This window comes from Nycticebus coucang, chromosome 19 (genome assembly GCF_027406575.1).
Source record: "Nycticebus coucang isolate mNycCou1 chromosome 19, mNycCou1.pri, whole genome shotgun sequence".
In the NCBI taxonomy this organism is placed as follows: Eukaryota; Metazoa; Chordata; class Mammalia; order Primates; family Lorisidae; genus Nycticebus; species Nycticebus coucang.
The window spans coordinates 22,866,567-22,892,427 of NC_069798.1; the positions used below are offsets into that span (position 1 = coordinate 22,866,567).

At 39.4% G+C, this 25,861-nt stretch overlaps 1 protein-coding gene across 3 annotated transcripts in view; it reads right to left on the reverse strand.

The window, feature by feature from the left end:
• Positions 1-25,277, reverse strand: part of DSC2 (desmocollin 2) — a 33,431-nt gene extending 8,154 nt beyond the window's left edge. Inside the window, exons 1-12 of one of the 3 annotated variants that reach the window (XM_053571790.1) lie at positions 24,896-25,277; positions 16,396-16,480; positions 14,982-15,181; positions 13,922-14,032; positions 12,541-12,696; positions 10,299-10,443; positions 9,223-9,389; positions 5,853-5,987; positions 5,426-5,611; positions 3,119-3,375; positions 2,866-3,008; positions 1,694-1,918 (exon numbers count right to left, since the gene is read on the reverse strand). In XM_053571790.1, the coding sequence (XP_053427765.1) occupies positions 1,694-1,918; positions 2,866-3,008; positions 3,119-3,375; positions 5,426-5,611; positions 5,853-5,987; positions 9,223-9,389; positions 10,299-10,443; positions 12,541-12,696; positions 13,922-14,032; positions 14,982-15,181; positions 16,396-16,480; positions 24,896-24,964 (1,879 nt within the window). In that variant the 5' untranslated portion in view covers positions 24,965-25,277. Of the gene's footprint in view, positions 1-1,693; positions 1,919-2,865; positions 3,009-3,118; positions 3,376-5,425; positions 5,612-5,852; positions 5,988-9,222; positions 9,390-10,298; positions 10,444-12,540; positions 12,697-13,921; positions 14,042-14,981; positions 15,182-16,395; positions 16,481-24,895 lie in introns of all 3 variants that reach the window. The other 2 variants (XM_053571789.1, XM_053571791.1) reach the window with 2 other exon arrangements.
• Between the last annotated feature and the right edge of the window lie 584 nt (positions 25,278-25,861).

Consider the following 25,861-nt stretch of genomic DNA (forward strand, 5'->3'; position numbering starts at 1 on the left):
TGTTTGAAGCTTTAAATACAAATTTCAATGTTTGGGTAAAGAGATCATTCAATTATATCCATTTTAAGAGAAACCACAATATAACAAGACTGACAGAACCGAAACGTAGGATTCATGATGTACCAAGGTCTATTGTATTCATCATCTCACTTACTCCTCCAAATAACCCCATTTTACACATGAGGAAATGGAAAAATAAATAACAAATAAATCGCATGGTCAGATCGTTGTAGCTAATACGTGGTGGCTCCAGCACTGATGCTAAGCCTATCTGACCTCAGAGCCTCTTCAGGGTATGTCTTTCTTAACTTGGTGTTTCCAAAGCTTTTGGATGACTACACAGACCAATAAATCTTTAAAATAACAAAATTTTTGACAAACACACTGCTGCCAAAGTTTTATTTTGCTAAGTAGGAATATTGAAAGGAAATCACCACCTCCTATCAATGCTGTGCAAAAAGACACAGTATTATGACACCAAAGAAGTAGAAAGGGCTAAATATCAGAATAAAGTTAGCTATTCCCAGGAATAAATCAATTGATATCCACATTCACACCCATACACCCCAGACTATGGTAAAAATAAAAAACTGAAAATCTTTTCCGTTCACTGAGCAGGATGCGAGACCTCATCTCTCCAGATCCTCATTTCTCTTTTCCTATCCTGTTCCTCCTTCAGATTCTCGCAGAACCTTTCTTTTCTGTCATACTAGGAAACTGAGGCACATTCACTGAAAGTGTGGGGTTGGAAAACATTCAGCGGCATCTTAAAGCTGTTCAGTTTACAGTGTCGCAGGCTGAAGCGTGGGGAGTGATGCAGAGGAGCAGTGGTGGTAAAGGAGAGAAGACCCCTCACTTTTTACTTTCTTGTCGCCACAGATCCTTCTGGGCTAATGTCAAAAATACAGACTGGGAACCAGGCTGGGGGAGAATCCCAAGGAGAACACAGTGCACAGAAAATGGTCAGAAGTCAGCACAGCAGCAGGGGGAAGAGAGGGCGGCAGACACTGTGCTGTTGGCCCCGGTCCCTTGCAATGAGGCACTGACTGTCTCAGCTGCTCGGGAACCCTTGCCACCTTCAGTGATTGTGTCTCCTTGCCAAGGCTCATGCCCCTCTGGGCAGCGCACATCAACTGACTGAACAGGAAGAGAGAACAGGGGATGGACTTGGGACCTTCTGAAGGGCCACTTGGCTCAGACTCCCATGAGATTAGCCGAGGCTGCCCATGTGACCTGCACTCCGGCTTCACTTGTCTTTTTGCCTAATCCTGCATCCCTTCTTTTCTTTCACAGCTATTGATCGCAGGCAAATTCCTTAATAAACACCTGTTGGAAATGCCCTCAAAGTCTCAGTCTGCTCCTGGGAACTCAGTCTGCAACAGATGGGGTGGCTCTTATCAGCCAGGAAACTACATATGTAGGTGAGAGATACCCAAGTTAAGAAGTGACTGCTTTAGGCTTAGTCTGAGTAAGGGGATGTGTGTGTGCCTTTGGAGTGGGAATGAGAATTTGTGACACACCTAAAGGAATCCTAGCAGAGGACTGGGGCAGACACTGGAGAGACCCACTTCCCACTACACCAAAACTGAGGCACTTAAGTTGGTGGTTCCCATATAGTCAATTTTTCTTCTGTTTGATTAGGAAAAAATATATTCGTGTTGAAAAGGACAAAACAATGTTTAAAAATACATACCGTTAATTTTTCCCAGTCTCCACATCCTCTGTGTTTCTGAGTCAGAACTCTCCAAAGTGAAGTCAAAGGGTGGGCCGTGTCTAGGTTCATCAGGGTCAATGGCAACGATGTCCGCGGCTGCCATGACGGGTTTGCAGATCACCACCGTCTGTTTAGGAATGAATGGGCTGTTATCGTTCACATCTTCCAGGATAATTCCCAGCGTCCCAGTACATGTTCGCCCAGCTAGAAAAAAGAAAAAAAAAAATTGTTTTTTATGTTTTATGTTTTCACAAGGAAATTACACATTGAAAAATATTTTTAAATATTTATTAAGCACCTATAACTTACAAGTTATAATGCTAAGCAATTACAGACTATGTCTTCAGGGAATGTTAAGAGAAAAGAGTTATTACTTTCAAACGGGTTGTACAGACAGTGACTGCTATTTAGATGTGTTTATTCACTAGATCACAGCAATAAACATTTTCACAAAGGTAAATTTTGACTAATTGTTAAGAGGAGAAAGGAAGAAAGTTTGAACAAGGGCATGTCTGGCATATTTTAAGGAAATTCAAGGAGAAGAACATATACCCATGATCTGGAGAAGAATGGTGACACTGGGGGGAAGGGTCAGGGGACTTTGAAAGCCAGAGTAGGGAGTCTGATATATAAATAAAAATTTTATAATATGCTATTAGTAGTGACTATCATTTATTTTTACTAAATGTCTTTAGTTGGAATTCAACCCCCCAACTATGTTGTTGGTTTCCTGTAAAAAGTTAACGCTGTTTTACAAAAGCACGTGATGTGGCAGTAAGTATGGTCTCCGGTAATGACCATTCCTGCCAAAGTGGATATTTTAAGAAGAATGAATAGATGAACTAAAACCAACTTTACTGAAGTAGTTTTCTCAATTTTTAATGATTATTTAACTTTAATAAATTATGGTTTCAAGTGTTTCTGTGACTAAATTAGTCTGTAATTACATCTCATACTGAGGATGCTATTAGAAAGCAGACATGAGTTAATAAATTATAGCAAACCTTTCAACTACTTCCCATTTCATTCTGGGGAGAAATAAAGATTGAGTGTCTGTAGCTCCAGGCTTTAAAACGTATAGTACTGGTTTAGACACTGAGTATATATACAGCTGAGGATGTCTGTAGCTGGCTTAATAACAATGTTCTTACCTTGGTCTGATGCAAGGACTGTAACATTATATATGCCATTTTTAACAGACTCGGACTCTCTGTCTAGGCTTCTGAAAACTTGGATTGATCCTGAATTTTCATCCACAGTGACCCACCCTTTTGGATCATTTAATTTCTTATACCTGTTAATAATGATGAATGAAGATAAGAAAAATTCTCATAAGCCAAATTATAATATTGGTATCAAAAGAAGTTGTAAATTTGGAGTTAACGACAACAGAATTACACATACCTTATGCCGCTGCTGCTTCTTGTCTCGGGGATATATGCTTTATACCCCTGGCTTCTTGTTCCCACGGAAGCATTTTCTTTAATTTGAACAGTCTGTGTGCGAGGGCTACACTCAGGGCCCTCATCCTGATCTTGCACATTAACAGTGACTGTGGCTGTGCTCATGGCCGATCTAGAACTAACCTCTCTGGAATATGGAGCCTCATTAACGACGCCAATCTGTAGGGTCACTTGCTGTTTTTCTTCATAATTCAGTGGCTACAAAAGCAAATGCATTGAAAATCAGATGAACTCACTTAATATTTGGCAATGCTAAATACTACATGTAACTTGTTACATTCCCAGTACTGAACTGGGATAGTCACGAGCACATCAAACATTTACCCAGAAACCGGCAGTAGGCGAGGGAGGGAAATCCTTCCACTGATTCAATATTCGGGGTGGAGCCAGCAAAAAATACCCCAAAATACTGTTCCCCAAACTCTTAAGACAAGTATAATATGCACCAATAAAGATTTTGGAAAGTATTTCATGAAAGTGCCTGGTTGTTACTACATGAGATACTCCTTTAGGGGGTTATGCCATAACTAACAGTTATTTACCTCACCATACATTTCAGGATAGCTTGCTCACCCTCCTGAGATGAATAAAACTATTATTGGTGTCTGGTTGAGGTTGAAAAAGTAAGCAAAACTTTTTTTTTTTTTTTTAATTAGAGACAGAGTCTCACTTTGTCACCCTTGGTAGAGTGCTGTGGCGTCACAGCTCACAGCAACCTCCAACTCCTGGGCTTAGGTGATTCTCTTGCCTCAGCTTCCGGAGTAGCTGGGACTACAAGGGCCCGCCAAAACGCCCAGCTATTTTTTTGTTGCAGTTTGGCCGTGGCTCAGTTTAAACCTGCCACCCTCGGTATATGGGGCCGGTGCCCTACCCACTGAGCTACAGGTGCCGCCCTTAAAAGGAATAGATATATATAATAATAATAATTATTATTATTTTTGTAGTTTTGGCCGGGACTGGGCTTGAACCTGCCACCCCCGGTATATGGGGCCAGCACCCTACTCCTTGAGCCACAGGTGCTGCCGCAAAACTTTTTAAAATTCTTTCAAGGAGAGAAACAAGAAAAGAGAAAGTTCTTTTCTCTTGAAAAGCAATGTTGCTGCTTTCACTGAATAATTAAATTCTTTCTTTGTTTTCAGTTAATTGGTTAATTAGGGGCATGGCATTTTCTTTCTTCTTTTCTTTTCTTTCCCTTCCTTCCTTCTTCCTTCTCTCCCCCTCTCTTTCTTTCACTCCCTTCCTTCCTTCTCTTTCTTTCTCTATTTCTTTTTATTCCCCCTTCCATTTCAATTCCTTCCTTAAAAACTAGAAATATCAAGTTTGATAAAATTTCATTTTCTTTTATCTGACATAATTTTAACAAAGAATTTGCGAAGCCATATCCTAGACTAAGACAAAATGTCTTTTCAGGTCTTGGAGACTTCACAGAGATAAATTTCCTTCTGAGAATACTAAGAGTTGAGTCAGGGTGGGGTGGAAAAAGGAAGATTTAAAAGATATTTCTTTGCTCTTTTAAAATAGAGAAATGAATCCACAAATTACACCTAATTTTTCATCACTGTAAGGAAAAAGGACTCATCATTTTTGACCCATGCTCCTTGTGAATACATACAAAAGAAAAACTGTATAGACCCACAACGGAATCCTATCCCAGTTAAAGACACAGAAGAGATAGGCCTATGACTTTGCCCTGGACCCAAGGAGCTCAGAACACCTGACGTGCTAACTCTGGCTAAGCAGCAAGTTCCCCGATGCTATCGGATGGTAGAAGAAACAAGTTTTAGAAGTATTTCTATCTTTGAATGGCCAAGGATTCTCATTCTAAACCCGCATGCTAAGGTTTAGATAAGCAAACCTCCAAATAGTCTCTCTATGGGTCTGACCAGGAGTAACTCATCACTTAGGAAATCCAATAAATAAGAGGAGTCCTCTTGACCCAGGCACAGAAAGAACTGGCTAGGAAGTTTTGACACTGTCCCACGGATGTCAAAGCCAGGCTCATTTCTGAATTGTTAAGAGGTGTTGGTTAATTGAACACACACGTTTTTTAAAATCATGCCTTGATAAAAGGTGACCCCAAAGGAACATATTCTTTCTATTGTATATACGAAGAGCACACCACTTACATTTACCTGTCTATCTAGTTTATGCCTACCTTTACCAGAATACCCTTCTTTCCATTAAATTCTAGTGTGCTATTATATGATATTTTAAATAGCAAATAACCAATTCGCTGATTCATTCTTACCTTAACTACACACAGAACTCCTTCATTGGTTCTGGGATCAGTTACAATTTTAAAATTCCCATTTTCATTGCCCTTTAAAATGGTATAATTAGCTCTCCAATTAGCAGTGTTCACTAAATCTTTATCCTCAACAGTAACACGTAAGATTTCCACATCAACTGTATTTTCTTCCACGGATGCTACATACTAAAATAATAAAAAAAAAAAAAATTCATTAGTAACTCTCTCATACACAAAGAACATTTTTTGAAGTCTTACTCTTCCAATTTGCAAAATATTATGTGTGAGTGATTTTAAACCCTGACATCAAATAACTGTTATGTTTTGGGGGGTACTTCATTTGAAATCAGGTATGAATAAAAAAAGTACATGCTGAATAATTTAAAACGTGGTACACATTTTCCTTTAATGAGCATCACACACTTACAGAAGTACGGGTAAACATCGGTAAGTTGTCATTCACATCTTCAATATTAATGATACAAGTTGAAGTTGACTGCAAGCCGAAATATTGACCGTCCATGTCTTGTACTTTTATTTTCAATTGGTATTTACTAATTAACTGAAAACAAAGAAAGAATTTAATTATTCAGTGAAAGCAGCAACATTGTAAATGAAATCTTAATTTACACTCTATAATTTTCTTTGTGTTAACAATTTAAGGGATATGTTATCAATTTCATAGTGTCCACATACAGAATAACTTCCTCACACTAGTACTTCTTAATTAATTTATAAAAATTCACTACTTTTTCAAATGTAAAGTGCTACCGATTCATGGACTATAGACTCAATTGATTTTTATCCTTATTCAACAGAAAGAGAAGAATTATAGTCATAAGTACATTTAAAATTGCCTAGTAACTAATCAAAATCTTTGCCTCCTATTCAAAGTACATTCTTATGTTTATAAAAACATAGATAGCAGTATTTTAATAACATGAAATATCCTCTTATGAAAACATATAGATTTTAAAGGTTTACATTTATGAAAAACATTAAATGTATGAAAATGAAAGTGTGGGGCTATATTATTTTTTCTTTCTAAGGAAAATAAGGTCTGGCTCTTAGAGCTTCCTGTTAACATCACTACTTTAAACAAATGTGTTTTTCATCATAACAGCTTCATTTATTATAAATGACTGAGATATGGAAGGATTAAAAACAACATAATAGTGCCTTTCAGAATAAGCATTAGCAGTCTTGGGTTCTAGTCCCAACTTCAGAAAAAACAAATGCAGTCTTGGGCAGCTGGAAAATTACCTGTTCCTAGGTTCCCTCTTCTAAAAAATGATGAGGCTGATTGCCTTTCCTCATCTCTTTTCAGAAGACAAAATAGTATATGAAAAGCTATCCTAACCTTCTACCTAGATGTTCAAGCTTCTTATAAAGCCACCTTTTTCCCTTAATTCCATCACCTCCTCAACCTTGTCCTCATGTATTACTCAAAACAAAGTTAGTTTCTCTCTATCTCTGTTTTTGCACACATAATTGCCTCGATTTACTTCTCCCTCATAACCTATCATGTGTAGATATAAAAAATAATGGCCTTGTTTTTATTAAAAATTTTTTAAAACTTCATGCTATATACTTAGAAAAGGGAATATGTATTTTGTTTGTACTGAACTAAGATTTAATGGAAATAATAGATTGGCTGATAAAACAAAGCAATGAAGTTTTGTCACCCTAAATATTAACTGATAGCATCTTCAGATGGGAGAGAAATTCTAACATTTGAAAGGCTTAATAAGTTGTGGACAACAAAGGAAACCTGGAATCCTGGGATCAAGATGTTACTAGAGAGCACTAGATTACACTTCATTAATCAAACGTTTTCAGTTGATTCTATCAGAAGGATCTATCCAAGCAAAAATACTTGGGTGATTATTTGTGAGCTAAACAAGCTGTTGATTTTTTTTTTTTAATAGAGCACCATTTTTACATGAAAGACACCTATGGTTATTCAGACTAGCCCAGAGTATTTGGAAGACATGTTCTCAAACACAAAGTGAGTCTGTTAAATCTCTGTTGCCAATGATAATTTGGAGTTTTCCAGCAAAAATGAGACTATTGGATAACTTTTACCAACCATAGTGATAGCAATGAGGTGAACAGGTTTTTTTAATATTGTTTAATGAAATATGTCAATATATGAAGGATCTGCATAATTGTAAATGTACTTTCCGATTGAGCAATGCATGATGTTATAAAATCCTACATCAATAAAATATCCACTCACAGTACAAGATAGACCAATAGACTTTCATGTAACAAAGTACCAAATTCATTGATACAGCTTGAGTACTCACAGAAAAACATTTAGGAAATTACCATTGGTCAAACTTTGGTATATACTCAAGAAGAATATCCACAGTGATCTGAAATTACTATTAAAATATTCCCCTGTTTTCTAACTTTGTATCATGTCACATTTTCTTTATATACTTCAGCTAAACCTACATAGTATAACAGATTAAATGCAAGAGGTAAGAGAACCTATATGTCTTATATTAAGCCAGATATTAAAGAGATTTAGGAAAAAATGCATAACAATGCCACTCTTTCATTCAAGTATTTATTGTTTTGGAAAATATACTTATTTCTTATAAAAATTTTATCTTTGTTATCTATGTTAACATGTAATGCATTTATTATTTTAAATGGGTAAATTAATGCATAATTTAAACTCTTCTCATTTTAAATACTAATGGTAAATATAGATAAATACAGTCATTAGCAAAATATCTTTGGGTTCCTCATCAATATGTAAGACTGTAAAGGTGTCCTGAGACCAAACATTTGAAGGAACACTGCTCTAATCCATAAGGAACAGAAAAAGGGAGAGAAGATTAATCTGATATGAAAATTTAAGAGTTAAAGACATATCTGATTAACAGCTATTACTACATTTTAAGATTAAGATTCATAAATGTAGTAAGTAGGAAAAACAAACTACCTTAAGAATTCAGATAATTAGTGCTTGCTGGAGGGGGTAATAGTTGAATAAGTAAATGAATTACTAACTTAGAGCATTCCCATGACAACAGACAGACAATAAATATAAAACAATCTCAGAGGTAATACCAACATATCTGGAAAGTGATTCGATCTAGGGGAGTAAAAAGGAGACACCAAATAGAATTCAGAGGACATGCTTCCAATATAAAGTTATTAATGGGGAACGCATTAATACTATTTGAACTAGAAAACACGGAGAAAAGAGCATGTTAGGAAGGAAAAAAGACAAGTGAAATTTGAGATGTATTATATACCTCAAGCATCTATGAGACATCCAAATTAAGACTTCTAACAGTCATTAAAATGGCAAACTAGAGATTAGAAAGCTATAGATTTCCTTTTCATCAACATAAGGAGAAGAATGTAGATGAGATTATTGAAGAGATAACAAACAGAAAAAAGAAGTGTTTATTTCTCCATGGATAAGCAATCCCTGCACATTTCCAGTTTGCTTTTCATATTTGATATTTATTTTTAATACCTAATATAAATATGTTTATATTAGGAAATTTGATTGTATAAAACATACAATCAAATAAATCATATAATTTATGAATCATACAAAACAATAAATCATAAAATTCAGGAAAGAATGAATTAATTTCAAAGTTAACACGCTTCAAAGTTACTTACCGTCCTCCATTAACATACTTAAAACAGTATTTTTTCTAAAACTAGACTAACAACACACTTTTCAAAAACATGTCTATAGGAGATACGCGGGTACTATTAAATAGCAATGTCATAATCAATTTTTTATTTATTAATGAGTACGTTACCTCTCTGTCCAGCTGAGATGATGTTGTGGTGATCACACCTGTCTTTGGATGCATAGAAAACAGGGTGGGGGACGCTGGCAACTGCTCAAGGATGGAATACCTGAGGCGTGTGTGCATGGTGTCAGGCTCATCCTTATCAGTCGCACACACCTGTCCCACAGTGGAACCTACATAGGGAAAAACACTCTTCGATTTCCAAAACTTTCACATTTTCAACCTCCCATTGACTTCATGCCTTTCCAACCATCTCAAAAAAAGTTATGAACCACTTTATTATATATCAGAAACATGGCTTTTATAAGTTTGCCAACCTCTATGTAAAGCATCGCTTCCTTTTAAATATCATAGTATTGTAACGTTTTGGAATTTGGTGATCATTACCGCATTTCACGTATGCTTCGATAAATGTTGATATTATTCCTCCATGACCTTTGTATTTCTAAAGAATTCTAATCACTCTTTAGCTTTTTCCTATTTGCAAACCTATATTTAAATTGACCACATGAGTCAATTCTCTATAAAAATTCTTGGTTCACTCCAGACCTCTGTAGAGGAAGTCTCAAAAACTGCATTCTCACTTCCAACTAAAATGGACCATTTTCACTGGGATTGGGAAACATTTGTGTTATTCTCAGTGACTTTACTATCGTGCCAGAATACTGTCATTTAATCACTATAGAACATTTTCAGAACTAAATCTCCAATTGCTCAAAGACTTATTCTTTTTAAACTATGCTCTCTTAAAAGTATTTTATCTCACACGAGAAGGTGACATAACATCTATGAACACCTATTCCTCAAGGTACTACGCTTAACATCACAAGTGTGTTCAGTTTCATTTAATCTTCATCACATTCTGGTATCAATAACTTATTTTACACACCAAAAAACTAAAGCTTGTCAAGATTAGGGAATTTGCCCCGGGTCACGCAGCTAGTGAAAGGCAGAATAAAATCCCACTCAGAGTCCCTTGTTCTTGCCACCAAGATATGCTGCTTTCCAATGGCCAAAATGAAACTTGATTTATGAAATGAAACACATTTAAGCTGCCCTACACTGCTGAAGTAGGTACTCACCAACTCTGCAATTTTCAGAAACCGTAAAAATGTAAGTTGTTTCTGTGAAAATTGGGTAGTTATCATTTTCATCCTCTATTTTGATCAGCAGAGGCAATGGACGTTCTGGAGTGTACCCATCTGGAGTTGTGGCGAAGGCAATTATCTGTAAAGACAGTGAAATAAAGAAAAAAGCAAATGTAAGTGTTTAAGCTAGGGTATGGTTCACACTCTCTTTGGCTTTCATTCGGAGTCTATTCAGCGCTGCAGGGTGAGTCTCACCACTTGCTTCTGCTTTTCAATGTGGACATAACTTAAAGGCTGAAAGAAGTGGCTAATGTCATGGTGTGGTATAGCAGCCTATCTTTAAATTTATCTAATACAGTAACAGATAATTTTAGTTTACTCACCACTGCTGTATTGTTCCTCATAAGTGTAATAGTTTTATTATCATTTTCCCCAGTCTTGAGGACTATATTTTGTTTTGTCTGAAGGTTTCAAATATGTAAATTTTAAATAAAATTTTCTGGATATTTCTTAACTTCAGGTTCGTTACAATTTCAAATTCTCCAGAAGTAGTTAACTGGGATATTATTTCATTTTCTACTAATTAGGATTTTAGGCATACTGATTAGTTATTTAGATAACTGTCACAAGAATTTTTTAATTTAAAAAGAGGGAGTCAGAAGTTTGTGTGGAATATAATTTATTTCCTTTCACTTTATAAATTTGAATTCCGTTTTTTCCCTTAACACCTAATCATAGAAAAAGACCAGAAGATCCAGGTGATTAGAAGGCCACGTTGTGGCAATTCTGAATCTAAATTCTTCATTCAAAGCTAGTGTGTCTCTTTCATTAATCTGGTCTTCCGATGAATAATTTATCCAAAACAAATGTAAAAATAATTAAAAGGAAAATGACCAGGCCCCATCGAGAAATCAAACCAGCATTAGGCTAAATTCTTACATATTAACTCACATTCTGTCGTGGTAAGTTAACCAGATGATTAAAGGAATAACTAAGCTTACTTAAGCACTGTCCATACTCCTTACCTGCTCTCTGTTAACAGTTCTCCCCTTGGAAAAGGGGAGGTGTATTTAATTGTTGAGCCTCATTTACCTCCTACTGTTAGGTGGCGTTAACCTGGCTCAGGTGCCATCTCCTTGTACCCCCACATCAGGTCACCAGCAGGCTGAACAGGCCAGTGCCTGGCTGGGGAGGAGGCAGCCTGTCCAGGCCTCCTCGCCACCATCAGCGCCCAGCTGAGACTGCAAAGGCACCGGCTGCAGCAGCCGCCCCAGCCCTCAGCGAGGCCACCACACATGGCCTGTCCCACCTCCAGGGCTGCTGTGCCTAGAAGGGAAGAGGGATGGGCAGCTTCAGCCCCCAGTTGTTTTCATTCTTGGGGGGGGGGCCACAAGCCTTGTCAGGCCCCCCACCTCTCTCGCTGACCAGAGGGGCTGGGCCTGGGAGGAGACACACTGCCCACACTGCCCCACCCCAGCTTCTCTCCTCATCAGCGCAGAGACCAAGGGGCCTTGCCGAGGGCACAGGATAGGAACCAAGTTGTTGCTGAGGTCTGTGGAGCCCTTACACTGACCTGGGTCCATTGGGCCCATTACCTTGTAATTAAACTTGCAAAATTCCACCCCCATGGGTTCTTCAAGAAGGTCTGAGGGAGGACACATGCATATTAAGAAGTTCTGTTATATAACCCCAACCTGTCGATTAACCCCAAGGAGGGAGCAATAGCCAATGTTGCAGGGGTGGGGTGAGCTTCCTTAGCTCATACAAGATACTGTGTGTTCAGACTTCGGGGGAGCTTCTCCTCTCATGGGGAGGACCCGTCTCACTCTTGAGAGACTACTTTCCCTGTGGTTTGTGTGCTTTCTTCTGTAATAAATGTATATTGCTGGTAAGTGCTCTGGACTTGTGATCCCTCCATCATCAGCTGGGCCCCAGCACTCATTCTTGACACTGGGAGCCAAGAACCAGGAATCTCCTCTCCAGAAATCTTTTCTCTCAGCCAAGTAACTACAGATCTTTTCACAGATCTTTTCTGCCAACTAAGTAAGTACTCTTCCTCTGGAAAAAAAGACCTAACCATAATGACAGGAACATTTTAATAGAATCTTATGCTATCAGATGAAGCTACAGCATCAGTGACACGCTCAGAAAACAGAAAAAGGTGAAATAAATCGAGGAGAGACAAAATGGCCAAGCTTAGTCTCTACTAATACAGTAGACACATTTCAGACTTTACCTCAAAAGATTCATACTTTTCACGATCTACAGGGCCAGTACAATACAGGTTTCCAGTATCTCTCTCCACATAGAATAAATTTTTAGGTTCTTGTTCAACTCCAGGACCTTGTATGGAATAGTATATAGTGTAGTTTTGCGCTGTGTCAGATTGAACCTAGAAAGTAAATATTATAAACATGAGACAATTTATTAGTTCACTAGAATTTTCATCTGTACATTTGTGCCATCATTTTGCCATTTATTACAAGAAATAATTGCCCTCTTTACTATTACCTATAAATAAAAAAATAAAATAAAAAGGAAGCCTGAGAAATATCAAGAGCAAAGCATGAATAAATTAATGCAGTATCTCAGTTTTCCAAAGACTAAATGGTGCCTACACACACCAAACATTTAAGATTTTTCCTGTCTTAGAAAACAAAGTATTCTAAGAATGAAAAATTATTCTGTTGTCAATTAAAAAAACAAAACAAAACAGAGCTTTCTTATATATGAAATAATGTTTGAGACATTGGGTTTAAAGTGTACTGTCTGAAGGTCAAAAACTTGAAAAATACTTTCCCTAATGAGTTTTTGCTATTTGTCAGCATCTTCCTCATCATAGGAATTGATAAGGAAAAAAAGTGAGACTATAGATAGAATAATATCCTGGCATGTCTGATATTCTGATCCTTGATTCAAAAACCAAATTTCTCCTTAGCTGTGTTCATACTTTCATTAAGATCTTGGCTATCTGTATTGGGATGAGTCATGTAATTATTTTCTCACAGCTTTTTACTCAACTTTTAATATGATCTTCTCTCAGATACATTAAACTTGGTGGTGGGTTATAAAAAAAGATTCTCTCTCACCCTTCCAAGAAGTGAGGGGTAAAACAATCCCTAAGTTATAGACTGACAGGGAGTAGCCACTGATAACAGGAGGCAGGAAAATTAGCTGGGGTTCCTACTAAAAGGTAAACGAAGGAGAACATTTTTTATACAGTGTGATTCCAGACGTGGAACTGAGAAGAGCAACAGAAAGGCTGATGTGTCTTTCACCTTCATGGCACTTGGCCTTTCATCAACCATTTTATTCTTCGTTATAGAACGCATTTTGGAGTTTCCTGGTTTGTGCCTAAGCTCTGTGATACCCTGGCTGAACTGAAAATTCATTAAGGAACCATGTGTTTAAGACTATCAGCTGGATTTTACAGTTTTATAATGGCCTTTTCATGGTTAAAACTTCAAAAAAAAATGTAAGCAAGTCTAAGGAGATATGCTTATACACATACGCATATACTGAAGTGTACTCACACACAGCTAATTTTAAATAACTGCCTAATCAGTGTCCAGATTTTTAAAAGATGGAATCCACAGCAGAAAGAAAGTAAATTGTACCTGTTGAAGGAAAAGCGGGAAAGGACCCAAGGAATTCTCCAGCATCGAACAAGGAATAGGAGCCCATCTTCTCTTGGCACGTCTTAGAACTTTGTCTTTAGAATGCCTTTTCTTTAGTACCTCAATTTAGAAGACAGAAAAAAGGATTAAGTCAATGACTACTTTATCCTCAAACATTAGAACTCTGATACAGCTTTCTCCTCTCATGAGGACTAGCCAGGGAGGTATAAGACCTCAGTAGTGCTTTGAAAACCAAACTAAACGTTCGACATTGCAAAATGATTATGAAGAAATAACTGCCCTAACTTATCACAGCAATCCTCTTGAGAAAATGATGTGATGGAAAAATGGGAGAAAGAGAGATGGAATTGGAAGCCTAGAAGCAAAACTGGAAAAAAAAAAAATTACTGTTGCCACATTGCCATGCAAAAACATGGGGGGAGAGATATGCCAGGAAAATGAGTATGTGCCTTTCTAAATTTAGCACAATCATCTTTCACTCACCAGCAACTAGGCAGAGCCAGGGGACCAACAGAGATCTGTGTCAGAACAAGGAGAAAAACATGGTGACAACTCTCAAATTACTGCACTGAGGAATGGCCAATGGTTGAATAAAATTTGACCTTGGGTGTCACAACCCAAGAAGCATGCGTGTAGTCCAAACCTCCTCTTAAAATTGTCATCTATTTCCTAAGACTACCAATTATGCTAAGAAAAAAGTTTTGCTTTATCCAGAGATAGAGTTCAAAAACTTCTTTTGGGACTCTATTCTATAGTAAAGATCAAGATATGCTTCCTTGTTTCTTAATCTCAAATTCTCATGCTGTCATTTATCCTGAGCTCTCCTTCTACATCCAAATGAGAAGGAAGGACAGCCTATGAGAGCATACGTTGCACAACCCTGTTTTTTCCTTTTGAACACTGTTACGGAATCTCATGGTTTTCATTCTTCTTCAAGGCAAACAATACCATATCCTTTCTGATTCCTCATCTTCCCTGGCAACGTTAGGATGCCTGATGAAAAGATATCATTATACTTCATTGGTATCATCTTGCATACCTTTGTTTGATGCTCTAAAAGGACAAAAATTTTCTTCTCTTCTTGGTTCTCTGCGTTGGAAAGCAAAATGGTAAAACTGCTCTCCTCTGAAGACAAAAGAATTGCCTTTGTTGTGTAGACTGAACCATCCTCTAAAATTTGAAAACCAGGATCACTTGTACGAATTAGATTTGCAGACTTAAAGCATTCCTTCAGGTCAACTGCAGAAAATACACATAGCAGTCATTTTTAAGGTAAAAACGTAACAATATGTAGTTTTAACAGTCATCTATGCACGCGAGAGAAGCCAAAAACTTAAAATTAATTATACTGATAGTTAAAAACTTAGCATTTTTAAAAGGACATATGGAACTGTATGGTAAATTAGGTCATACGTCATTTCTAATAACTTCTTCATACCCTCTTAAAGAGACATTTGCCCTGACATAAAGACATTTGCACTCCAGTGTTTGAATATATAAACCAACCAACACACACACACACAAAATTTTATTTACTAACTGAAATTATTTATAGAATAACATATAAGAACACTTGAATAAATTTACTACAGATTAAAATGGCAGTTATTAAATTAAAATATTACTGAACTCTTGCAGTTTTGGGCCAGGGCTGGGTTTGAACCCACACCACCTCCACATATGGGGCTGGCGCCCTACTCATTTGGCAGTAATAGTTTGGCCACAGGTGCTGCCAAACTATTACTGAACTCTTTACATCAATAGTTAAACAGTCATTATCTTTTGTGTTTTCATTTGTGTGATCTTTTCTTTTCTTTTTTGGAGACAGAGCCTCAAGCTGTCACCCTGAGAAGAGTACCCTGGCATCACAGCTCACAGCAATCTCCAACTCGTGGGCTTAAACAATTCTCTTGCCTCAGCCTCCCAAGTAGCTTGGACTACAGGCGCCTGCCACAAGGCTCTCGGCTATTTTTTGGTCATAGTTGTCATTGTTGTATGGCAAGCCTAGGCTGAATTCGAACCTGCCAGCTCTGGTGTATGTGGCTGGCACCTTAGCTGCTTGATCTTTTCTACAGAGTTGAGTATGTATAAAAAAGTTAACTTATAAAAAACTATATATGGAAGTAAATGCAACAATACACTAAAATGTTAAGATGAAAATCCAAAACAACACCTTTAAAGCTCAAGAAACAGCCTCAATATCCTTCATCCAATATAAATATTAATATTACTTTACTACTCAAACTAAACCCTTATATCTATGTCACCCTTATGTTGTTTTCCAAAAAAGAATAATATCCCTTTCATTTGAATGACACCACATGAATTACAAATGATAACATACCATACTCGTTTTAACTTATTAGCCCCAGCGGAGTTATCATTCTAAAAATTACTAACTTTTAAAACATCATACCAAATAGGATTTATTACATATTTTGGCAGTTTCTTACCTCTCCCAACAAATTTCTGAGCATCTAATTTGAAGGGAACATGGAGTGTCACGTTTTTACAGGCATCGCTGGCAAATGTTAAGATCTAAAAAATTTGAGAAAACCCCAAATCAATATTATGCATTAAAAAATATTCATTTAATGTGGATATAGTTTATATAAATATCATTTAATGTTTATAAGTAAAAACCAATTATATTGATTAAATATATTAATTAGATGTGTTTTATTAGCTAAATACTAATCAAATACATAAATTCATATTTGTGATATAATTATAAACCAGCTTATGTAATTAGCAAAATAAAATCAAATTACACTGAAATAAAAAAAATCAAAAAAAATTATATCAAGAGGAAAAAAATTAGGGTGGTGCCAGTAGCTCAGGGGTAGGGTGACAGCCATATACACTGAGGCTGGCAGGTTTGAACCCAGCCCAAGCCAGCTAAGACAGCAATAACAACTGCGACCACAACCAAAACAAATAGCCAGGCATGATAGGGGGTGCCTGTGGTCCCAGCTGCTTGGGAGGCTGAGGCGAGAGAATCGCTTAAGCCCAAGAGTTTGAGGTTGCTGTGAGCTGTGATGTCACCACACTTTACCCAGGGTGACAGCTTGAGACTCTATCTCGAAAAAAAAAAGGGGGGGGGATTAAACAATAAACTAAAAGTCATAGCTCCCTCCTTCAAAAAGCATGAAACTCAGAGAATCATGCATCCTCTTCAGCTTTGTTGCCCTTACTGTAAAATGGAGTTCACTATAACTTCACTGACTAACGTAGTGGCAGCAGGGAGGATCCAATAACAATCTGTGGGAGAGGATACTGAAAACTCAGGAAAGTAACCCAGGTCCATAAACAGGAAAGAGAGACAAAACAAATTTATTGAGGCAACAAAATGTTTCAACACATTTTTTTACTGTCCGTGAGCCACAGCACCAACAGCAGTAATATCCTAACCAAAAACTCAGTGTTGGAGTGATTTGGAGAGTCCTGTGTATTACTTCACACAAACAGCCAGATGCATAATATTAAAATAGGAACTTATTTTGAAGATGCATCTAAGCATAAATGAAAGTTAAAGTCCAATTTAGGAAACAGTTCACTTAAAATTTTTCAAATAATTTTGTGACCTATGATGAACCAATTCCAATACGACGCATATTTAAAGCACACAGAAATTGAACTCTGTTTTCTCTGAAACTTTACGATAGATGCTTCTAAAAGATTCCCATTCTTTTTTTCACAATTTTGCAAACACCTTTGACCAAAAGCAAGATAGCTAACTAGTCATTTATACAATTATTTACAAAGTTTTTGGACACAAACTAAAATCATCAAAATTTGGATGAAAGTTTTCATTTTTAATAAAAAGAACTTTAATTATCAATTTAAATGATGTGTGAAGGATCAGGTAAGAGAGAGATTATGTTTGACTTGGAAATTAGGGATAGACCCTAACCCTAACCCTAACCAGACACACTTCATTGTACGTGAATTGAAAATTAAAGGATGAGAAGAATTTTCACTGGTTGTGTAAGATTATGTACGGTTATGTACATGATTACGAGGATTCCAACTCAAGGCAATTGAAAGAATACATACACATATTCATTCAACCAACACATCTTGAGCACTTACTAGATGCTAATCAGATTCAAGTCCTTGCCCTCATGAAGAATACATTACAATGAGAGAAAAAAGAATAAATAAACAAATCCACAAGCATCACAGAATGTCAAGGCAGAAAGAGATAAATGTTATGAGAAAAAGCAGGGAGAGAAGATGACAAAAGGAGGACCAAGTGTACCGAAATGAGGAAGCAAACCAGTTTCCCAACTGGGAGGAGTCTCCCAGGCAGGGCAAGAACCAGAACGAAGGCCCTGGAGGGGAAGCTCACCTGGTGTGCTGGGGGAACAGCACCGTCACAGTGGGAGAGCACAGAGAAGGAAAAGTGACAGGAAAGGACAAAAGGACAGTCAAGGGAACATCATGCAGGGCTGAAGGCCATGGTAAGAAGTGTAGATTTTATTCTGAGTACAAAGAGAAGCAACAGCATGGTTAAGAATCTGCAATGTGGAGAATAGGCTATAGAGAAGCAGGAGAGGAAGCCATGCTAGGATTTCAAGTTCAAGGCTGTATCAGGGAAAAGCCAGGCAAGGATTTCAAGTCCAAGGATGTATCAGGGAAAAGCCAGGCTAGGATCAAGTCCAAGGCTGTATCAGGGATCCAAGAGAGGGATGACAGTGACCTGGACTAAGGTAATAAGGGTGGAGAAGGTGAGAAATGCCCAGATTAAGACAGTCCTTTGGCTACCAGTATCCTGGACATCCATTCATTTATGAATTCAAGAAATATTTATGGAATGTCTACTATCCCAGATACAGAAAAATAAATATTCAATCCAAGGGTAAGACACATTTGCAATGACAAAAAAGTTGGATAAATGCAATGACTGAGAAGTACAGGCTGCTACAGGAGAGCAGGACGAACCAGCCTGGTCTAGGAGCCCAGTGCAGTCACCTGCAGGGTGGCTACCTATTAGCCATGTTCAGAGGTGGCAGAGCTTAAATGTTCCAAACCAAGGAACAGCATAAGTGAAGACTCAGAGATGATACAGACCTAAAAGAGAAAGCTGGGATGGCAGATGTGAATAGCATGAGGGGGGCAGAAGAGAATTTTAAAATGGCTTCAGCAAAGTAGGTATGGAACAGATTCTGAACAGCCTTAACAAAGATGTCAGGAAACCAAAGATTTATTTTAAGCAAATAACATAAGCAGCTTTATATTTGAGTACACCGTAGTAAGTCTAATCAATGGAGAGAATAGATCAGCGGGAAGCAACTTCTATTTCCAAAAACACCAGGCTAGTTAATTCAGAAAACCCTATGTCAAAACTCACTGAAAATGATGGATAATATATTTCTTACATGTCCTAAAAGCACAAAGGAGCTAGCAAAATAGCAAGAAATTGCTATGCAAGAGCTGAAGATAAAGCTGGAACACAGACTGGTAAGGAGAGATGGCAGAGAGAACACAGAGAGAAGAGAAAAATCAAATCACGGCGCCCACCCAAGATCAAGAGACGCTCACTCCACATTCATCTGGGACTCTGAATACTAAGTCCTCCTTTTAAGCTTGAGCCAGGAGTAAATTGACCCTTGAAGAATATGTCATCCTCATTCACCTTGTTTGCTTGGTGTAGAAGCTTCAACCAATTTAAAGAAGGCTTGGCATGTGATCACCACCTAATGAAAGGCGCTTGACCAAATTCAATAACTACTCTTATTTTTTTGAAGAAGCCTCAAAAATTAAGAAATAATAAGCATTTTTTACAATATGTTTTTATATATTATAATCATGACCCAAAGGGAAAAGCATGAGACGCAACCCCACTAAATTCAGAAACCAGACACACTTTCCAAGGTCACCATATGCAGTTGCTCTCACACTGAAGGATGGCACATGAATTAAAAAGGAAGTGATTAAAAATTCTCTATGTATTTGCATCTTACATGACTATTTACCTGGAAAATCCTATTGACCAACCAATACATTACTATAAAACAATAAGAGACCAGTAGGGGTGCAGAAATAACCACAAAAATATAGAAATCATATGTTTTCATACCCATGAACAAAGCAGTTAGATGATATAAGAGAAGAGAAGAAATTATTTTCAAAAGCAAGAAAAAGAATGCCAAGGAGTAAATTTAACAAAAAACATGCAAAGCCTATTTGAGGAAAACCTAAAAACAATTCTGCTGGACATGAAAGTAAAGACTTGCACAAAAATTAAGACAAAAATCACCTCTCTGGCGTGCTCTCTATACACACAGACACGAATCCTTACTAAAATATACATTTTGTGATACCAAGAGAATTCCAATATTTTGGAGCGAAACAAGCTGATTCAAAAGGTCATCAGGAAAAACAAAATTAAGGGCAGACAAGAAAATCATGAAAAAGAAGGGCAATGAAAGGACATGAGCTCTAGCAGATATGAAAAGACCCTATAAAGTTGCAATAATTAAAATAATGTAGTATCAGTATACGAATAGACAGATACTATAGATACAAGTGAATTGGAAAAGATGAGGTAAAACAATGTCCATTTGCAGGTGATATGACGGCATATGGTTCATAAAGGTTGAAACTTTTTGTTACGCCCACCAATGATTTATCCATAATCTTTCCTACACAGCATGTTGTCAAAATTTTGGATATTTGCCGTGTATGAAATAAACATTTCAATGCAGTTTTTCATTCATTTTTCCTTATTATGAATGAGATTGGCATGTTTTTATTTTAAGGGCCATTTTAATACTTTATAGGAATTTTTCGTGACCATGTTCATGGTGGACTTCTTGTTCTTGACTTACAAGAGTTCTTTATACATAAATAAGTTTAGTATTTTAAAACATTATCTGACAATATTTTTTTCCAGTTTACCAATTACTTTTTGACTTTGTTTATGGTGTTTTGCTTAGTTTATTTCCCGTGGAGAATTATGTGTGTATATGTTTTATATAATGGATTTTCTCAATTTTAATAAATTGGCTTTTTAAATTTGAGTAAAAAATAGGTTTTCTTGACTCCAGATTTGTGTAGCTATTCATCATGTTTTCTTCTATTATCTGCATAATATCTTAAAAAAAAATAAAGAAAGATGGGGTCTTGCTCACTCTGTCCCCCGGGCTACAGTGCAGTGGCATAATCAGAGCTCACTGTAGCCTCAAACTCCTGGGTCCAGGCAATCCTTCTGCCTCAGCCTCTGGGGTAACTAGGACTACAGGGATGTGCCACCAGGCCTGGCTCATTTTGAAATGTTCTGTAGAGACAGGGTCTCACTGTGTTGCTCAGGTTGTTACTCAATTCCTGGCCTCAAGGGATCCTCCTACCTTGGCCTGCCCTAGGTAGAGTGCCATGACATCACAGCTCATAGCAACCTCCAACTCCTGGGCTCAAGTGATTCTCCTGCCTCTGCCTCCCAAGTAGCTGGGACTACGTGTGCCTACCACAACGCCCGGCTATTTTTTTGGTTGCAGCTGTCGTTGTTTGGCAGGCCTGGGCTGGATTCGAACCCGCCAGCTCAGGTGTATGTGGCTGGGACCTTAGTCACTTGAGCCACAGGCGTCGAGCCTGGTATCATATTTTCCATCGAAATCTTTCACCTGTTTGGAGTTTTCTGTGGTGTTCTGCATGAAGCATGAATTCAACTTTATCTTTTGGCAAATTACTGCCTACCTCAATGGGTCTCAAAGTCAGTCTTATTTAATAATAACTTACACTAATACATATATATGTAATCAATGACATGATATGACAGGTTAAAAGACAGTGCTCTATTCATATATAACCTTTACGGAGAGAAGAGCAATACATACCAAATTATATAGTCATTTACACTTTTTTTTTTTGAGACAGAATCTCACTTTGTCACTCTCCTTAGAGCATCATGGTGTCATAGCTCATAGCAACCTCAAACTCTTGGCTTCAAGTGATTCTCAGCCTCCCAAGTAGCTAGAGCTACAGGTGCCTGTCACAACACCTGGCTATTTTTACAGCCAGGGTCTTGTTCTTGCTCAGGCTGGTGTCAAACTCCTGAGCTCAGGCAATCCACCAGCCTCAGCCTCCCTGAGTGTTAGGATTATAGGCGTGAGCCACCTAGCCTGGCTCATTTACACTTTTATTGGTCAATCCCATTATAGGTAATCTGTTCAGTTAATACACCTGCCCATATATTCAATGGGAAGAAAAACCAGAGTATATACCTGGCCATATGTGCAATGACAGATATCTAAGTTTATTCATTGCAACACTATCTGTAACAGCAAAAAGTAACAACTGAAGTAATAGATACAAGTAAACATGAGATACCTTTGAATGTAGATTTAATGGGACTTAATGATGGATTAGGGAAGGGGAGCAGTGAGGAGGGAAAAACAAACAGCTTCCAGACTTCCCACTTGAGGAACAGAGGTCTAACAGTACTATTGCAAGGTAGGCTACTCAAAGAAAAACGGCCTTGTTTGGGAAGAAAATATGTCACACATCATAGTAGGTAGGGAGATACAAAAGCCTATTGTTTGACAGAGACATCTGAACTAGCAATATTAATTTAGGATATGTTGGCATCTATGTAATATTTCAAGGTATGAAAGTGGTCGAAATTGCCTGGGGAAAGGGTAAATTCCAAAGGACAAGATCTAGAACGGAGCCTCAAAGGACATAGCATTTCAGAGGTAGAGAAAAAAGTAATCCAACTCAGAACAGAAAACAAGAATGGTGGTTGTTAGGGGCTGGGTGATGTGGTTGGGGGAGATGGGGAGTTACTGTTTAATGGATATAAAGGTTCAGTTATGCAAGATGAAAAAGTTCTGAGGATCTTCTACACTGAAGAATTGGTTTAAAGCACAATAACAAAAAAAGTGGAGAAGAAATCAGGCAGCAAATTGATTGAGTGGTCAGAAAAGTTAAAAAAAAAACAAAGTTAATTTCAAGTAAAAGGGAACAATCCACAGTGTGGAATGGTACCAGGAAGTGTCATTTGGATTTAGCAAGGGAGCTCCCTGAAGATCTTAGAGAAGCTTCATCAGATGGTTGGGAAGAAGATGGTGTTCAGAGTTCAAATGGCTAAGATGAGAGAGGTGAGTCAATTTAGGAAGTGAGAAGAAGCTGACTGCGCAACAGTGAAGGATTACTCAGGTATATGGGAAGACGGTAATTTAAAGGGCGTCCCCCCAAAGTCATTCTGATTTAACAGTATTTTACACTTACATAGTGGCTACAGGTTTCTCAGGCTTGAGGCTCACAACAAGAAGCACCTGAGACTGGGAGGGCTTTGCACGGATATACACTGGAGTGTCAGAGCAAGTTAAGGGACTAAGCTTTCCAACTAGGAAATATTAATAGCAGAATGTGTGTGGAGCCAGGGCCAGCAATCTTTTTCTCTTCATCCTACCCTGGTCTATCACCCTCTGAAGCTAAGAAAGACCAAGGAATGGGGATTCAATTCCAGTTTATTCACTTATACCTCGCTCTCTTCTGAAAGGGTTCTGAGACGTGACCCAGAAGATTTTGCAGCAAACGCATGCAGAGCAATGCTATGTATTCCCAGTACGCGTCAGCGGGCCTTTTATTTCAAACAATAACGAGTTAAAAAGAAATGGCAGCTTTATTAGGAATCTAACCAAAATTCATCTGTCATCAACAACATGGTTTATGCTCGTTCTATAGTCCGTTCTCAGTTTCCTCAATTGTAAAACGTTGATTTCTGTGCACTTGGCCCTTTCTGTTTTTAATATGCCCAGGGAACGTAGTTTTAAGGCTTCGGAGTCCATTCACTTTCTTAGGAAAGATATCCTAAAAATAGTAACAGCTACAATTTCATTACTTTACAGATTTGGACTCTATTGTGAAATGAGAGCAAAAGAGCAGAGGAAATTATTCAAACGTTTCGGCGCCCAGTTCCAACACTCCTAGAAGGAATTATGCCCCTGGGTTCCTTCCGCCCTTTGTCCTTCAGAGCTCACTCGCGCGCAGCGCCGGAGGCTCATCGCGAAGGGGCCCTACTGAGTTGAGCACTTTTTTACACCAGGTCAAATTAACTTTCCTCCTTTCCCCGGGGCAGAAAAGTTCAGTATGGGACACCTTTGGCCTCAAACTCCCCCAGAGACTGCTCCCCCGCCTTGGACTCCGATGCCTCTGGCGCTGCAGCCAGATCCCATACTTTCTGCCCGGGTGAGGGTCTGTCCCGCCATAAATAAGGCCAACCCCTTTGGCTCCAGCTCTGGGAAGGGGTTATAGGTTCGTTGCTGCTGTGTTCTTTAAAGTGTTAAAGAAGCAGGGTTGGGGGTTTGGAGGGGTGAGCAGAATAATCTAGACGCCTCTGAGGACAAGAATTTAGGACAATCATTCCCCCAAGGATTTAGGGGACAGAAGCCCCACACACCGAGAAACAATGGAAACTACAGAAATGGTCACCGGGGGGCCTCCCCGCTACGGGCAGCGCGAAGGCGAGACTCCCCTCCCCCAACTTCCCCACCTCCTCCCACGACCCGAGCAACTCCCTGACGGCGAGTAGTCCCCTCTTCCACCCAAAGACACTCGCTTTAGGTCCGGTCCGCCCAGCGGCTCCCCTAGAACCGGGGGGCGACCGCACATTCCGGGGAAGGGGCGAGAAGTGCGGAGCAGCCGCTCCGGCGCACCCCGCTGCCCGGTGCATACCCGGAGGCCACGGTTTTGCCCGGGCGACGGCGGCTGCTTTCTCCATCTGCCGGCGCTGATTAGATCTGCAGAGACTCCCTTCCCTTCCCTTGGGGATCCGGGCGCCCAGGTCGCCGTCCTCTTCCTGTGTGCCCTCCCCCGCCCTCACCAACTACGTTTTTCGACCACCCCGAGCGAGGCCGGGAACTCCGGCTCTGCTCGCCCCTACTCACCCCTGCTTCCCACCCACCGCTCCCCGGCGGCGGCGATCGGCGGGGGCGGCAGGACACTCACCGCGAGGGTCAGAAGGAGCTGCCCGCAGAGCGCTGCGCTCCGGGGGCCGGTGGGTCGCGCTGCAGCCATGGAGAGCACTCGGGGACAGGTCGCCTGTCCAGGCGCTGGGAGGCCGGAGGGAGGGCTCGGCCGGGACGCGGGCTGGGCCGCTGTTGGGCAGGAGTGCGAGGCGGAGGAGGCGGAGCGCGCGGACGGGCGCTTTTCTTCTCAGTTATTCTGAAGCTCCAGCCTCTCAACCAAGGGGCTTTTCCTCCAGCTCCAGGGTGGGGCTCCAGGTGCGTCTGAAAGACAAGGATCAGCCCCTCCTTGCTGTTTTCTTAAGTCTTCATTTCTTTCAGAAGGCCCCAAATGGACACTCCCTCTCGCCGCCACCCTTCTACCTGCGCTAGGTGTTTCCAGCGGACGCCGCCTATATCCCCCCACCCCACCCCTCTCCGCCCCAGTGTCCGCCCGGCCAGATTAGCAACCGGCCCTGCCCAGGAGAAGCCCTGACTGTACAAAGACTCACTCCAGAGCGCACTGCCCAGCACGGGCTCCGCCCTGACCGCTGCCCTGGGGTCAATTACATATCCGCGAGGACCGGCTAGATCTGAGCTGCGGAGACTGCAGTCACAGCTGCCGGAGGCCCACCTGTCAGAGGGCTGACTCCAGGGAGACTATAATACACACTCCTTACTGGAAGGAATTTCCTACTGACACCCAAATGCAGCTCAGACAGGATTTTCATCTGTAGAACAACATTCTTTGGGGTCTCACGTTATTAGAAATCTCATGGTCACTATACAACAATACAAGAAGGTTACTATAATTTAGGAACGAAAATACCTGCATACGCACTACAGTTAGAGATTGGAGGCTGCGCGAAAATCATACAGCCACGACGGGTGAGGTTCTATAGAAAATGGTAGAATGAGGTCCTAGACGTTGGCTAAATGTCCCTCGCCACGAATAAAGTTAACCGCAGGC